We start from the raw sequence: 17,425 nt of genomic DNA, 5'->3' as shown, positions 1-17,425 counted from the left end.
TTATCTGGAGATGGCATATTATAAACAAAATTAATATTTATATGCTTTTAAATGACAAAATAATAAATAATGGAGCTTTGAGATTCTTGGAAAAAAACGTTCTCTTAAAACATGTAATATTTCAATATTATGGACAATTATTGTTTTCTAGTCTATTTTAAATATATTTTATTACACCTATAAACAATAGCTTTATCATCACTTAATAATCCAGACCAGATAAAACGGGTTTGCTGTCACAAACCCGTTTACAACAAATAAACTGGATTATCATTTTTTTAGCATCTCTTGTATGAGCAATATAATTACTAATAAATATGTATAATCCTACTAACAGCACGAATTTGCTCTTTAATGCTATGTAGCAGGACGTGGAAAGGTGATTGTGTGACATTTACATGCTTAAAAGCTCACGAGTTTATGTAAGTCATTTTAGCTACTGCTGCTTAGTACGTAGCTTAGTTAACTTAAATACGGATTCTAGATTAATAAGACTTCTTTCTTTCATACCACTTCCATAAGTAAATCTGTCTGCCAGTGTAATTACATTAGCTGTTTAGCAATTCGGAATAAAAATTACATTATTATTCTTATACTTTTTATTACACAGTAATTTTATACTAGTTACTTAATATTTTCGGTTATGTTTTTACATATAATTAATTAATTATTTATGTTTAAAACTATTTCGTACACGATTTCAGTGTACCAGAAGAACAGCGGCAAGGCGCCTTTGTATCCCCCCATTAGGAGAGAGTAAACAGATCAGGGAGGGAGGCGCGATAGTACGACGCAAGGTACCAAACCGGTTGGACGTGTGGAACACTGAGAGCGGAGTACCGAACGCGATGCCGCGTTTGTTTACCGAACTTTTCAAATTTGAATTTCGAATTGAATGAATTTTTTTCGTTATAAATGCCGATCACGTCGTCAACGGAAGAGTGAATGTTATGCTATAGTGAAATAATAAACATGTAAATTGTCGACAGTGTAAGAATTGAGCTTAATTCAGTGGCAGTATGGTGGATGTTGGTGTTAATGAGTGTGATAACACCATAAATGGGCGGAACCAATTTGTGTTTCTAGTATTTGTGCATTTGTTACTTATTGGACTGAATGGGACAAATGGTAAATATTATAATATGCTTACTAAACAAAAAAACACTAACGAAAATTATAACAAATTACAATTTACATTAAACATATAAGATTAGAATTTATGCAAATACCTTAATGAATTACTTAGACAACACGTACTATTATATCATTCGAAATTACAACTGAAATTATAAATGAAACTTATAAAGTTTTCTATTTTGTATTCTTTTTATTTTTACGAGTTGTAGGGTTCGTAGACAGTCGTTTTTTTATCAGATCGGTACCACACCAAGTAATTAAACTAGCATGGGGCCAATTAACAAAATGTTCCGTAGCCTGGTAGCCGTAGCTGTTTCGACAATGAAACAATAGTTCTTTTTTGTTACTTAATTGAAGTTAACGGGTAATCGCTATTGGAAAACGCAATTAGAGGTTGGTGGCCTAGCTTCATTTCTGAAGTGTGAATAGACTTTTGATCGATTTTTTATTGTTTAAATTTGTAACTAAATTGCTTTTATTTCCATTTCGTAGTATATTCTTGAAATACATAATAAAACGTGTGTAATATGCATATGTGTGAAAGGCGTTATTAGTAAATATGTCTAATACATTTTTAAAATGATTTGCAAAATAAAATACCTAGCAGATAATTGATGGCCAGGGTAGTCTACCGGTTTACTTCTGCTGGTAGCGGGTTCGATTCCTCGCATGGTTACAAACATTCATTACTATGATTCTCTGTACCGGCCTTTGTCTTGTCTATGTATGTATTTATAAAAAAAATGTTAAGTATACTTAGTTAGCCTAGTGCTCATTACACAAGATCTGCTTACCTTGGGACTAGATGGCTTTGCGTGAATTGTCCAAGTGTATTATTATTAATTATAAACTTATTTTTTATTTAGATAGCTACCTAAGTACCAAGTACGTGTACATAAAAACCTAGTTAAATACAACAAAGATAGCCAAATATTCATGATTCCTTTTTAATTGATATTGATATACTTCCGCGCGTATTATGGGAATAATTAGAGATGAATGTTTTTTGTCGAACAAAATAATAACTTATTTTCGTTTTGCTTTTTTCTTTTGATACATCATTGATGCTTTTATTTTTAAACTAGCTGCACCCGCGACTTCGTCCGCGTAGAATTTAACTTTATTTTTCTAAAATAAATGTAGTCTAAGTTACTCCTTATTACATCAGCTACTTGCCAAAGAAAGTCAGCCATTTCAGAGATTAGCCGGAACAAACAGACAGACATACAAAAATTGTAAAAAATGTTATTATGGTATATATACCGTATTTATATTCATAGGCCTATAGTAAAAAATGGTTATTTTAATATTACAAACAGACACTCCAATTTTATTTATATGTATAGATTAACACTTAATTATTATATAATTTGTAATTACATATGAATAGAATGCTTTTTCGTACTATATAGCATTGTGCATCCGCAACGGAACAGAGAGAATAACGCATTGAAATTTACATCATCACTCGTCTATTAATTTGTAACTAATTACATAATTATACATACAATGGAGATACATTTTTAACCTAGTTACATACTATAGTAGTACCTACTTATGGTTTGTAGACATAACATGATCATTGTATTTTTGTTATCATCGCTTCTCAATTGAAAGTCAACTTTTAAATCTTTTAAAGCACTTAATTGACAGTAATGTTAAAAAAATAAAATACTCCTTACCAAAATGATGTGCATACGTAGTTAAAATGTAACAAAAAATATATAAGTTTGTGTTAAGTTCAATTCCTATCAGTTTTATTTTATAATAGCTATTTGAATTTATGTTTATTTTTTATCCTGAACAGCGAGGTAATTTTAAATCTAACCATTTCGGCATTTCCTTTAGCAAGTATTTTACTTACCAGCCATCTTTCCCATGAATTATTAATTGTAATTGACTGTCTATTTTTATTTCTCTTGCAGAAAATTATTGAAAATTATATTTGTCTATATTAACTCAACATCTTTATCGAAATCAATTGAAAATATTAGATACATTAGTTATTATAAGCACAATCTACTTTTGACTAGTTTGTTATATAAATCTTCTCACCTGAATTTGCATTCCGACAGTTTTTATGTATATTTTATAGAATTAGAATAGATTATTAACTATCTTGAAAGAAAGTAGTGTAGTAACGGATAATATAATTAACAATACATACACCATACTCATTATTTATTTCACTACAAAAAGAATTAACGGCACATATTGATAAAGTGCACTAATTAATATGTGTAAGTTGTGTATAGTATACAATCTATTGTATTTTTATACGTATATTATTATTATGTTTTTTTTTATAACTGAATAACAGTAATCCGTAAATCAAAATGAGTATAATATGTACTGTACCTTATTAATTAACATTATAAAAGCGAAAGTTGTGAGTATGGATGGATCTTTGTTACTCTTTCACGCAAAAATTATTAAACGGATTTTGATGATACTTTACAGAATATCAGAATAACATGTAGGGTTATAAATTATATGCGAGTGAAACCGTGGGTGGGGATAGTAATATATAATTATAATATTTATTTATTCATTGAAATCGGATATCAAACTATTTAAATCGGAAACAACTTATAGACGATGTTAGTAATTATAATTTATATCCTTTCAATTCATATATATATGTCTATGTCCACGTCCAGAAGCACTGGGTCCACAGCAGTGCTGTGCTGTCCAGTGTCTCTGGAGCGGACAATCCGACATATTTGCTACGGTGTTTAGGAGGCTGTTTGCGCTCCCTCGAATTCTACACATTAGTGATACGGTTCTATTCCGCATTATTGCTTCAAGGCCATCTATCCGCGCTATTACTTCTCTCCAATAGGTAACAGGCGTGATATTTAAGTTTACATGTGTATTTTGTTTTTTATACCATTTTTTTATCGAGTACCGTGCAATATCAGTCGAATATTAATTCGTAACGCTCACGGTTGGTTTCGTTAAAATCGGTCGATTGTTGCTGTGAAGTAACGATTAGTGAGGCCATTCCTTTGACGGATGAACGTTTAGTGTTTAACTTGAAACTCATTCTACTTCGAGTGGTTTAGTTTACCATGTGATTTGAAGTACCGATCGTGAATGAACAATCACTAACTTCACTTGACATTGCTTGATAAAGTATATAGAAATGATATCTTTTACTAATAAAAATATAACAGTGAAACAACATCAAAAAAATTACTTAAAATTGTATTAATATATATTGTTTATGAAAATTATCATAGTATTGTATTACATACAATTGCACAAATATTATATTCTATAGCCTGCAGATCGCCTGTGCCGGAAAACGTGTAATTTTTGGTATAAATCAAATGTACGGAATCAATTTATTCACCCCGCCCATTGCACCCACACGCGCAATACAAAAAGACAAACAAGTTAAGATAGTATATTGTATCGGGTTATCAGTGACAGTGACAAGTATTAATAAAGGACTACTGCCGCTGCGCCTGCGTCTCTAACCAGGGATGCCAACCGTACGACAAACCTTGTACTGATACGAGATTTTTGACCTTTAGTACGAGGACATTTTCGTCCTTGTAAGTATGTATCTACTAGATTTTATCCTACGGAAATCGGTCAAACAATGAGTATGGCGATATAGAAGATTAGAAAGCCAACATACGAGATGTTTGACATCTTCGTATGAGGCAACCCTGTCTCTAACTTTACGGCCGGCATAAAAATAATAAAAATAATATATCAAAGTTATTACAATACGCCGTGTGACACTTTATCTGTATGTTCATCTAAATACAGTAAGGGAACCAATGTTATTGAGATATTTTGTTGGTAGGTATTTGATTTACACGGTATGTTAAAAAAGCACTTGTAATCTTGAGTAGGCGTTGGATTCTGGGCGTGTAGTTTAACAGGACTATTAAAAATAACATACATTCATATCACGGTAAATTATAAAAGTTAATATTTAGTATATGTTTAATATTTTTTCTTGCGGCATAGAAATTTGAATTTCAAATAATATGTTTAGTTCATATTTGGCTTATGAGCAAACAATGCGCAGAAATAAGGAGTATGTTTCATAGAAGTATTAAATATGTACTTATAAGGACGATAAGGCCAGAAGTAGATCTAAAAAGAGATTGATGAACTGTGTGAAAGATGATGTGGCAAGAAATCATGTGAATACTGGGATGACGGCTAACTGAGATAAATGAAAGAAAAAGCATATTAAATTAAATTAATATTTATTGCTTAAAATGTGGTACATCAAATGTGGGTTTTAAAGTCTTTATTATTAGTTCCACACGTTTTGTCACTGACATGTAACAGACAAAACAAATGTCATTAACAATTATTCCATATGATATGTGATAGTGATAAGAGAAGACAATTTTTGGTGTATTATAGTTTCATTTACATAAATCTAGATACTGGATTAAACTATTATTAAATATAGAAAAATGGTTTCGAATTAATTGTCTTTAAAGATTCTTGTTACTATGAGTTTATTATAATTGCAAGTAATAAGTTGTTGGTATCGGTTCGGAAATACCATTGCTGGAAGGTGATTCCACAGTCTGGTTATGCGTGTCAAAAAGTTTCTAGAAAACCACACATTTTATTGAAACGCAATGTTTAGAATGATACTATTATTTAGGAGGATATATAATTTAGATGCTGTTATAAATGTCGTGATCCCTGGTCGCCTGTTACGCTTGTATTATTACGGTAAATATCTTATTTATATAGTGTGAGCAATAGTTAATGTTTGCAATGGATAGTTAACAGTTCTCATAAATCGCGATTAAATAATGTCATAAGGTCCTCTCGGCCAAAGGTGGTAGCGGTATAATACGTGGGGCCGGATTTGTCTCTTATAAGGTCTTTGCTTGGGTATCAATTACTTCCTTGTACTGCTAAGTATACGAACATCTTTAAGTTTTATTTCGGACAAATAGACGGGCAGTAATTTTATTCTAAGAGCAATAATTTTATTATATTATTATTATTATTATTGACGACCTCGGTGGTCTAGCGGTCTAGCACACCGCTTTACGTCCGATGGTCGCGGGTTCGATTCCTCGCACGGCACATACATTTGTATTCATGAGTATGATTGTTTGTATCGGTCTGGGAGTTTTCTATGTATAATAACATGTATTTACGAAAAAAAAAATATCGATGTATTTGTATCAGTTGTCTAGTACCCATAACACAAGCTTTAGTTAGCTTAACTTGGGTCTAGATGGCACTGTGTGAATTGTCCTGAGATTATTATTATAAATATTATTCTTTATTGTGTAATTTTATAAAAATGATTAAACGGATATAAAATATTTCATAAACTTTGTTCTGTGTTTATGTATTATAATTTAGTATTGGCATCTAGTTTACATAATTAATTAATTTAACATCAGTAAGAGATATATACGATGACAATTAAAGAATTTTAAACTTATTATTATGTCATCAAATTATATAAAGTAATAAAATATAACGAATCGATGATTTTGTAAGGCATATTGCCCAACATAATATTCATTTCGTTAATTAATTACTAGTAGTTTTATTGCTATAATAATGTCTATACATATATATACCTATATATTGCTATAATTAGTATGCTTAATATGCTTCTATTGACCTTATCTAACTTAGCCTACATTGAATAATAAGTATACATAACACTATATAACAATAACAGGTATGCCTAAAATTATTTAATTTAACTATAAAAGATATATATCTAAATGAGACATACAAATAATTATCGTTGTAGTAATTTTTGTCCTCTTGTAAAATGATAGTGTACTTAATAATAATATATTTTAGTTATTATGTTATATTTTTTATGTTTTTTTTTAATTTTAGGTTCTTTGTTGTATAAGTAATTAAGTTATGTTTATATATTTAATTCATGCAAGACAAAGACTTTAATTGTACATAAGTACTTTTATTTAAATTACAAAACATTTATGCATGTAGAATATTTTATAGACAAAATATTACCATTTCTCAATTTTTAGTTTTCGAAATAAAAAAGCAAAGGAATGAAATGAATAATTATGTTAATTGTTATGTGAAAATAGTTCTAAGTTGATGTAAGGCTAGGCTTGCTGTAGTACTGTAGCTAAACCCTTTATTAGGGAAAAAGTCTAGTTTAGATGTTGAATTGTGTATATATCTTACCTAAATAGAAAACATTACCTAATAAAAAAATATAAACGGCGCAAAAAATAATGGAATAAAAATTCGAAATATGTGTAAAATATTAGAATTTATTTGTTTACCACAATATACAGTTAATTTATAATTGTAGTTATTTACATGGCTGCTATATAAAATTTCTTTTTAAATATCGTTACTTTAATATTATTTATAAGACAATATTTTACTTATTTTAAATAAGTAACTACACTAAAAACTAGCTTATTCTACTAACTAGTTTTATGCCATTTAACATGAAAAGCACAGAATTATTCTACAACGATCTACAATGTACTGATTCCGAAGATTATCCTCGAAATTTGGAAATAAGTTACTGCCACATAATCGTTACTTTTTCTTTAAATATCTTTCAGTTGTTGAGTTGAAATCACATTATCACTTTAAGTTTACATATAAAATACAAAAAATAAGTAATTTAGAAATAGAATAGATTAAATGCAAACTAAATTCCTATCATGAAGCATACTTACTCACAATAAATGCTTTGTTGTTTTGAAGGATTTTTATATCCTTTTTTTATATATAACTGCTCTTAGCTGAGTGAAAAATTAAATAGGTGAATGAGATCGTATAAGTTGTATACTTTATTGCTGTTAGTCAACATGGGTTATATACTTTTTTATATCGTACGTGATATGAGTACGCCGTGTCGGCTGATGAATTTTAACACGCACAAGTAAAGTGAAGTAATAACTTTGATTTACATACATACATATTCCGAGTTATTTCCTAATGCCATTTGTTGGTGTGAAGATATTTTATACCTAACGATAATTCTTGTATGAGGTTATGTGTCGTTGAATAACAAAAATATTATTTTATTGTTGGAGCGTTGATGAATTTTGGTTCAATAGACAATGCCCAGAATTATATCTGTATGTTTATTAACGATTATTTAAAAAGTGTTTTGATTCTTGAATTAACGTTTGCTTTAGGATAGCAAACGTCAATTCAAGAATCAAAACAATTGTTTTTTAACGTTAATGCATTAAGTTATAGATAAGAATACTATTTGGAAAGTTTAATACATACATATATATATAGTATAATAACCCTGGACAATTCACACTAAATCATATAGTCCCAACGTAAGCAAAGCTCTTTTGGTACTAGACAGCAGATATAAATACTTAGATATTTTTATAAAATATATGCATAATATACTTAGAAAACACCCTGACCAATATAAACATAGAAATGTTTGTACCGTGCGAGGATGTGCCATAATCCAAATTTGAAGTGAAATGTGATATATGTAATGTGATAGAAACTATTCTTCCTCTATATAGACGTCTTTAATTAAAACCCGTTCAGCCGCTTAGCCATGATAAGGTAACAGACAGAGAGACAGACAGACTCAGTTATTGTCTACCGGGTTGTCTGTAAGAGATTGCTGATAGAGATAAGACCGCCTTTTGTAAAACATTTATTTTCATTGTTTAGTAAGTAGTTACTGTGCAGTAAAGTTTTGTACATAGAACCAATTTGAGAGATTAGTTTTCTAAGTTGCTTCGACTGAGAATAGACTTTTGCCGGTAAATGGTGAAATGTTAATTCTATCACTGCACCCTGAAGATCGTCAAATTTGATCAATATATTTCATTTGTCTTTTAAATTTAGCCCAAAATCGAGCGCCACGCATTAAAGAACACCCATCAAACACTGTGTCGGGACGCAGTGAACCCGCTACCCTGAGATGTGTTGTGGAAGGCCGGCCCAAGCCTACAGTGCAGTGGTATAAGGATGGATTACCGCTACCTCCAGCTGAAGATGGCCATAGAGTATTATTAGAAGACGGTCTGTTGTTTCTGCGGTAAGAACTTTGTTAGTGTTTTAGAATTTTAACAATAGAATAATAAGAGCTAAAATTTAGACTAAAATTTACTACTTAAAAAAAATCATTACTTATTAATTGCTTGCAATTATAAGCGATTTTGTCTGTTTTTTTTATTAAGTCTATATCTGGTCGGTGATATAAATTACATTCAAGTTAAATTTAACTCTCATCTGTATAACCTTTTAGTCGTGAAAAAGTAACAAACACATTACAAAAGTAACAACAGATCATATTATGGATTACGTAAAAAGTGTTGAGGTATCGAAATGGTCTGGTATTGTATATTTTGGTAATAAACGCTATATTTTTTTCTTTTGTACATCGAAGACCTGGTTTTTTCTATTTCATGAAAGTAAAGTAAAGTATTCTAATTTATAGGTATAATTTAAAGTGTTTCAAAATAATGTATTCAAACTACATATTAAAAATTCTAATGTTAGTAAACTAATCTACGATTATTTCTCAATTATGATAAGAGAATTTTTCTGTACAGAGTAAATAGAGGTAAAAAAGAGAGCGACGAAGGAGTATATTGGTGCATGGCACGGAATACTGCTGGCCAAGCCATAAGTCATAACGCCTCGCTCAATGTTGCCGGTGAGTTTTTTACTACTTTCTTAAGTACTGACTACAAAACTCTGATTAATTGAAGAAAAGTTTATATATATAAATATATATATAATTCTTATTTCTTTAATAACGTTATTTGATGTAAATTAGTTCCGATTGCACGAGTCTATGATATTTACGATAGTATGATTGTGTTGTTAAATAAACTGTAAATGATTTTCTTCCGAAACTATGTTTTGTTTTGCCTCTCATTTTTAATGATGTAGCATTTATTATTTATGAATATGTCAGCTACAAAAGAACTAATCGTTCATAATGTTTCAACGACATACATCCTATACTATGTGTATTCTTTAATATTATTATACAAATTAAAATTTTGAACATAGCGATAGCAGTCCAAATCTTATTCACATTTGTAATAGTAATGTTTAAAAGAGAATTAATATATTATTAATTATTTGCAGTACTTCGAGATGACTTTAGGGCGGAACCTAGGGATCTTAAAGTGGCTGCAGGTGAACCTGCTATATTGGAATGTTCACCTCCTCGAGGTATTCCAGAACCTTCAGTGCATTGGGTGAAGGATCATCAGATATATGATGTTGAAGTTAATGGCAGGTACACTAATATATTATTATTATTAATTTATCATATCATTAGCAACCACAAGGTTTAGATAACAGCAAGTGATATAGTAGCAAAATTAATAGATTATAAAAATTTAAAGTATTATTATATTAGATATATTACACTATGTATTATGCAGCAAATATTTAATTTTTACTTTTGTTTACTTAAGTTTACTTAAATGAAAATCATTTATATATAAAAATATTTTAAGGATAAATAAGAACAATTGACATAACCAAATACGAATATTTGGATCAATAGTCTACATAGAACTCAACGTATTAGTAATCGTGAATGTAATAAATCATATTGTTTTTAATTAAAAATATTTAAAACAAATTACCTCGATATTATAAAGTAAGTAAATATTGACTACTTTTTTTAGGGTAACAGTAACAGATACAGGAAGTTTGAAAATTCTAGAAACATTACCCACTGACAATGGTGTATACAGATGTGTCGCTACAAATATTGCAGGAGAAAGGCAATCTAGAACAGCTAGACTAATTGTTTTAAAGCGTCCGCACTTCATTGTGAAACCTAATAATATCACTACGTTGGTCGGACAAACTGTGGAATTTAACTGCCAGGTATTGACAATATATTATTTAACACTCACAAATTATAACAATAAATTCTTTAGTATTTATACAGTTTGTTTATTTTAGAGTTACGATTCAAATGTAAAAATAACATGGGTCAAAGAAGACGGGTCGCTGCCTTCCCATGCATCAATAATACGAGGCTTATTACGGCTAGAGCACGTGTCTGCAAGCGATGCGGGCATGTATTCCTGCCGAGCCGATAGCCAAGCCGGCAGTAGTATCACTAGCGCCACACTAACCGTTAACTGTAAGCACTGCCTCTATTTTGATCGATTTTATTGCATCAATGTCTATTGCGGTCGTGCTTTATTTTAATATGGCCATCTGTTTCAGCATTACCGCACTTCACACAGATACCATCTAATCTGACCGCATGGGAGGGTGATGTGGTGTCTATTCCATGTGAAGCCAGAGGTTTACCTACGCCTACAACATTTTGGATATTAGAAGGGAATCAGGACTCCCTGTTGTTCCCGGAATGTATGAAAAGTAATACAAGCTTACTATATCTAGATGGTGCTAAACCAGAACACAGTGGAAGAGTGATTTGTACAGCGGTAAATGCTGCAGGAAGTATTATGCAAGAGGCTTATCTTACTGTTTTAAAGAAGGGTAATAATGATTTGAGGGAACCATCTTTAGATAAACATTCCAGTATAATTTACGACAATGAAGCGCGCATGACACAATATGAGCTTGTTCAAGCAAGAAAGTATTTGCAACAAAATGTTTTGGTTATGCGGAGAGTAGAAGCGTTATCATCTACTACGCTAAAAGTTGTCTGGGATGTAAGTAGATGACTTGTTTTACAAAATTTGTTCCCGTCAATAATAATCAATTTAAATCCGGTGATTTAGTAGTATTCATACTTTTGTCTTTCTATATTACCAGGTGTTAACTGATTACAACGAATATTTAGAAGGTGTAAAAATTTGGTATAATGGAACTACACAAAATTGGAGGAACATTACTAGCGATGAAATCGCAATTTTGAACACGTCTCACTCAGGAGCTATTGTATGTTCTAATGGTTCTCTCACAAATGTTGATAACAGCGGCTCTTCTAGTTATATTTTAACGGGACTGATGGCATACACTCAGTACGATATATTTCTGATGCCGTTCTACAAAATATTGCTTGGAAAACCTTCTAATTTAATGACAGGATACACTGACGGGGACGGTAAGGGATTAAACCTTTTATTATTAATTTTGCGGTTGAATTATAGGGTATTTAATATTGATGATTATTTTAGTACCATCCGCACCTCCCCAAAGTGTGACAGCAGGCGTAATTAACGCAACTTCAGCGTGGATACGTTGGGAACCGCCACCTGCGAACACATGGAACGGGGAGCTTACGGGGTACTTGGTGAGTACTTTCCCTTTTAATTATTGTTACATCCTTTATTTTCGTAAAATTTAATTGTCTTATTGCCATCTTGAAATGAATTATGTTATTATGTCTTTAATGTGGTATAATTAATAAAAAAGAGCATTCATTACAAGAGGTTAGGTTTTTGTAATTTATTAAAAAATCGAATCTTTCGCACGCAGTCATATAAATTAGTTTTGACATGATCTATTAATGTTGATACATGAATATCTAAACTACTTATTATTTATAGTTTATTATATTTATAGTTTATTGCTAGTAGTAGTTCCAGTGGTCCTTTATCAGTTTACGTGAGTATCTAATTGTGGAGAATACTCAGAGTCAATATATCTCATTACAAGTTAATTCTATGGCGATCTGCCAGCTTTAATAATAAATTTAGCAGTTAGATGCAGATAACTGCGTATGTTAGTTTTCTCTTATAGGAACATTTAATCTTATTAGTTAAGTGATATTTTAACATGCAACTATCTAAATTTAAAATAATAAATACATATATACAACATATACCTAAGATATTTAATGTGGTACTTCCTCGTTGCATTGTTATATAAGAATTTTCACGCTCTCAGGTTACAATGAGTGTCTGAATTGTCTTATCAATTTTTAGATCGAAATTCGTGTAAGTGGCAATAGTGGTGGTCGAGTAGTAGGGCAGATGTCATTAGGACCTCGTACTAGAGCCGCTGCAGCCAGCTCACTACGCGCTGGTGGACGTTACAGCGCCAGAGCTGCTGCTGTGACGATCAAAGGACATGGCCCATTTAGTGCGCCTGCGCAGATTCATATGTTACCAACGCAATCACAGAGACATTATGTGCAGTAAGTTTTTTTGTAACTTTTGATAGAATTGAATTAGCTAGGTTATCGAGACTTACTCAGTTTTTTTTATAGAATTGAAATGCATACTTTTAAGAACAAGAAATACCGATCCAACATAATATATTATTTTGTACTGAACCGAATGACTATAAAATTCACGCTTATAACAGTTTCATAAAAAGCGGTATTATATTTGTTTATTTATTGCATTGTTAAAAATATGTATAATTGACGAACTAAAACCGAATGCGGTTTAAGCAGTTAAAAGGCACACTTTATTAGCTAGCTAAATTTATCTAAATATAGTAATTATATAATGTTTATATATATTATACTTAATGTTATGTATTTCTAAAGATTTAATGTTTAAAATCTGACGTTTTCTTCGTTTAGGACAGAGCCTCCACAAGGCGGTAGTATTCCCCATATTTTACAAGAAACATGGCTACTTGCGCTGGGTCTAATATTATTCTTTGTTATCGTAATTGGGGTGTCCAGTGTTTATTATATCAAACGAAGACATGGTATGCAGAGGAAAAAATCTAATGGTAAGGCATTTAAAATAAATAAATTCCAGATGTATCGCCGTATTTTTTCTTGTATGTAACTACACCAGAAAATTAGTTACTTTATTTAAATTAGTCTTTATGTCGTATGTACTATAATTGATTTTACAATAACAAACCATCCTAAATGTAGTACACTTTTACTAATATATGATTAATATTTGGAACACTACTCAGTTGATAGATCCTAATTCAAGAAAGTAAGGAATGAGAAGGTATGCCGCTATCAAAGTTAATTTTGGTCGAATATGGTAAACTCAAACAATTAGGTCATTTTTACTATCGATAGGACTAACAGAATTATCTAGGAGGGAAGATAAATTGACTAGGCAACAGTTAGAGAACAGTGATAACCGAAAAATGCTGATAATAATAATTCAATTCACACAGCGCCATATATATAGTCCCAAACTAAGCAGAACGTGTATTATGATACTGTATAACCGTAATTATAACGACTCAATTTTTTTGTAAATATACATTTATAATAGCGTCATGGCCTAGTGATTCATATCTGGCAAACAACAAAAAACTTATGTCAAATAGTTCTGACTGACTTTCCGGTAATGCGAACACTTATAACAAATCAAATTAATCCGAAATACGGTGGTAAGGTCGCCTCCCCCCCCCCCCCCCTCCACCCCAGTTACGTTAAATTCAAGTATTCTACAGATATGTAGGCATGTCAAGTGCTGCATTCACCTCGACGTTAACTTGCTGCGGGTTCGATTCCTCGCACGGTACAAACATTTGTATTTATGAGTATGATTGTTTGTATCGATCTGGGTATTTTCTATGTATATTGTGTTTGTATTTACGAAAAAAGTATGTATGTATTTATATCGCTTGTCTAGTGCCCATAATACAAATCACGTAGTGTGAATTGTCCTAAGATATTAAAAAAAAACTAAGTATTCTTATAGTGTGAGAATTGAATAAGCGACCACAGGCAGTAAGTTTGTATACTGAATAGCTGGACCACCTAAAATGTTTCTATCATGTGACAAAGCTGCTTGTGTTGAAGCGGAGTTAGCATTGAGTGAAACATTTAATGGACTCGCTATATGATTAAGTCCTATAAACGTTTGTTATAAACGAAGTAATTGAAACATTGAACTCAATTGTAGGTCAATCGATTGTTACGGCTCAACAGTGTTTATTGAATAAAGACACGATATGGTTACGAGATCGGCCCGTCTTTGCTCCTACAAATGATCCCACTTTAGACTTAAGCAGTTGTCACCAGAGTCTTTTGCATGGTAAGTGAATCACTTAATCAATATTAATGCTGTATTTCGCAGTGACGTTTATTGATATAATACAAACACGTAATAATATTTCAATTTATGTCACTTATATATAGTATTTAAATAATGACTTTCCTAATAAATTACATACTTACTTGATCCGCCGGGAAGAATACAAATTAACCAGTAGAATAATTTATTTTTTTAGATGGTATATAGTTGTAGTATATTAAAAAAATACATTATATATTAATGTCTGCATACATATTGTTCCAGAGGAACTAGTCCGTCTAGTAACCAATACCTCAATTCAATTAACTAAATTATGGTACAAGTTTTATCTTTTAAATGTCGCTTAAGATATATTGTATATGTTTTTTTATTTAGGTGGCCAATCAACGAGTATACTTAGTGTAGAACCAGAGTACAGTCTTCCTCAAAATTCAATTCAAGGACTAGATGCATCTAGCGTAGATAGAATTCGACGTGGCCCTCCCGAGCCATATGCGTCCAGTGCTATTTACACTGAGCTCAACTTTAAGGTACGACTACGTCACGATAAGACTTATGAGAACTCCATTGTTGATTTTAGATTAGATTACATATTCGATTTGCATAACTTATCATATACCAAATAAGCTAGAAAGTTGTATCTCTAACAATGTATTTCAATTTTCATACAGGATAATAACGAAATGGACTTGAGAAATTGTCCAGAAAGACGATCCCATAACAATAGCATTGTACGGTCATGCAACGGAAGTATACAGTACTCTAACGGAGAATGCTCCACGTGTTGTCATAGTACTTCTAGTAGATCGACCAAAGATTACAGGGAGCCGAGACATGAAGTGGTACACAACGAGATTAACGTTTTGGACGAGGACTGCGTATCTTGTCATACCAATAGATCAGGCTCCAGGAGTAGACAGGACAAAAGCAAAGTGTGTCCAGCGAATGATTTAGAATACGACTATCCGCAGTGGCACTGGCTCGGAAGGGAGAACAGTTTCAAAATTCCCATGCAGACGAGTAGACATTCTAATGTAGCGAGGTCGGAACAGGGCTGCCAAATAAATCTATGTGATATACTGCCGCCGCCACCGTATGAGGTAAATTGAAGTTTTTTTTACAGATATCACTGGATCTCTGTTTTGTAACTGTATATAGAGTTTATAATGATAAATCCTGGTTGTTTTCTGTAACTATTTCATTATTTACAGAGTCCAGAAAATAAGAACAATTAAGGAATGAAAAGTTTAGAGAAATCAATAAAACTAGTGAAATTAACTAAGCAAAGCAATAATAATTTTAACTGTAAGTTAAATTATAACTACACTTGTTTCACCGTTGTATTAATATTGTCCAGTTTTAGAGATAAATCAATGTTGTATGTAGATAAAGTTATTCTTAAACTGGTCATATAATATGTAATCGTTGTAGTTGCAGTTTTAGTGCTTGTAACAGTAGGTACCGAATTTTCGAAACTTGTATCTCGTAACTTATTCCTATCAATATTCTAGTCACACTGTATAGGACTAGCTTTACATTTGATAAACACTTTATTTGGTGTAATATCTCAGAAAAATATATAAATTTTGTATAACTCTGCAAGAACTCAAGGTTGTTTCTATTTCGAGTACAGTATGTAGATTTTAATACAGACCTATATTTCACTGCCATATACGGTTAGGATTACTAGATTTAGTTTTATAATCTTTGACTGTGATATTTATATAAAATTGTGTATTAGGATTTAATGTAATTTTAGACTTTAGAACCTCATTTACACGAAATATTTTTTGTTTTATCATATGATATGATCAAACACATCATTACCTATTTCTGTAAATATTATATATTATTATTTGTTCTTTGATGTGATCACGAATACAAATGTGTAACAAAAAGATTTTAGACCATATAAACTTACTCATGTATGAATGTAGTAATATGAAATTTCTTAAATGTTTTCTAAAAATTTTAAACGTAATTCATAAACAATTTGTAATATCATAATCAGAAATCGAAGTTTGTAATCGAGATATTTTCCGACACACCCTCGTATTTATCCAGAATAAAAATATAAGCAACTTTATGATAAAATTGTTTATTTTATTTCTGCCTATTATAGGTATTTATTTACTTTGCTCATATGAATCTCAAGGTGCAGTATGATGTTGATTTTACAGAAAAACTTAACTTAACTTAATTGCTCTTAAGCAAGTGTTGATAATGAGCCCATATTGATTACAATTAGTTATCTGTTTTAATAAGGTTACTTTTAATAAAAATTCAGAATAACTAAATTAGTACGTAAACAGTAATGGTATTCTGGTATTTATTGAAAGAAAATATAAAAGTAAAGGATATATATATATATATACTGCAGTAGTGGT

General features: G+C 31.0%; 1 protein-coding gene across 1 annotated transcript; it reads left to right on the top strand.

Moving 5' to 3' along the window:
* The first annotated feature begins 795 nt into the window (after nucleotides 1–795).
* On the top strand, nucleotides 796–17,115 carry LOC131852034 (protein sax-3-like). Its single transcript, XM_059202613.1, has 15 exons — nucleotides 796–1,128; nucleotides 8,971–9,163; nucleotides 9,681–9,784; nucleotides 10,225–10,378; nucleotides 10,776–10,980; nucleotides 11,059–11,242; nucleotides 11,329–11,783; nucleotides 11,887–12,178; nucleotides 12,252–12,367; nucleotides 13,002–13,213; nucleotides 13,607–13,761; nucleotides 14,907–15,038; nucleotides 15,414–15,568; nucleotides 15,710–16,138; nucleotides 16,250–17,115. Exons 1-15 carry the CDS (start codon nucleotides 1,020–1,022, stop codon nucleotides 16,271–16,273), a joined length of 2,919 nt encoding a protein of 972 aa, XP_059058596.1. The 5' UTR covers nucleotides 796–1,019; the 3' UTR covers nucleotides 16,274–17,115.
* Nucleotides 17,116–17,425: the final 310 nt, after the last annotated feature.

Source organism: Achroia grisella, unplaced genomic scaffold, assembly GCF_030625045.1.
Source record: "Achroia grisella isolate CSIRO2021 unplaced genomic scaffold, CSIRO_AGI_Agris_v1 utg821, whole genome shotgun sequence".
Lineage (NCBI taxonomy): Eukaryota > Metazoa > Arthropoda > Insecta > Lepidoptera > Pyralidae > Achroia > Achroia grisella.
This window is presented reverse-complemented; position numbering and strand designations above follow the sequence as displayed.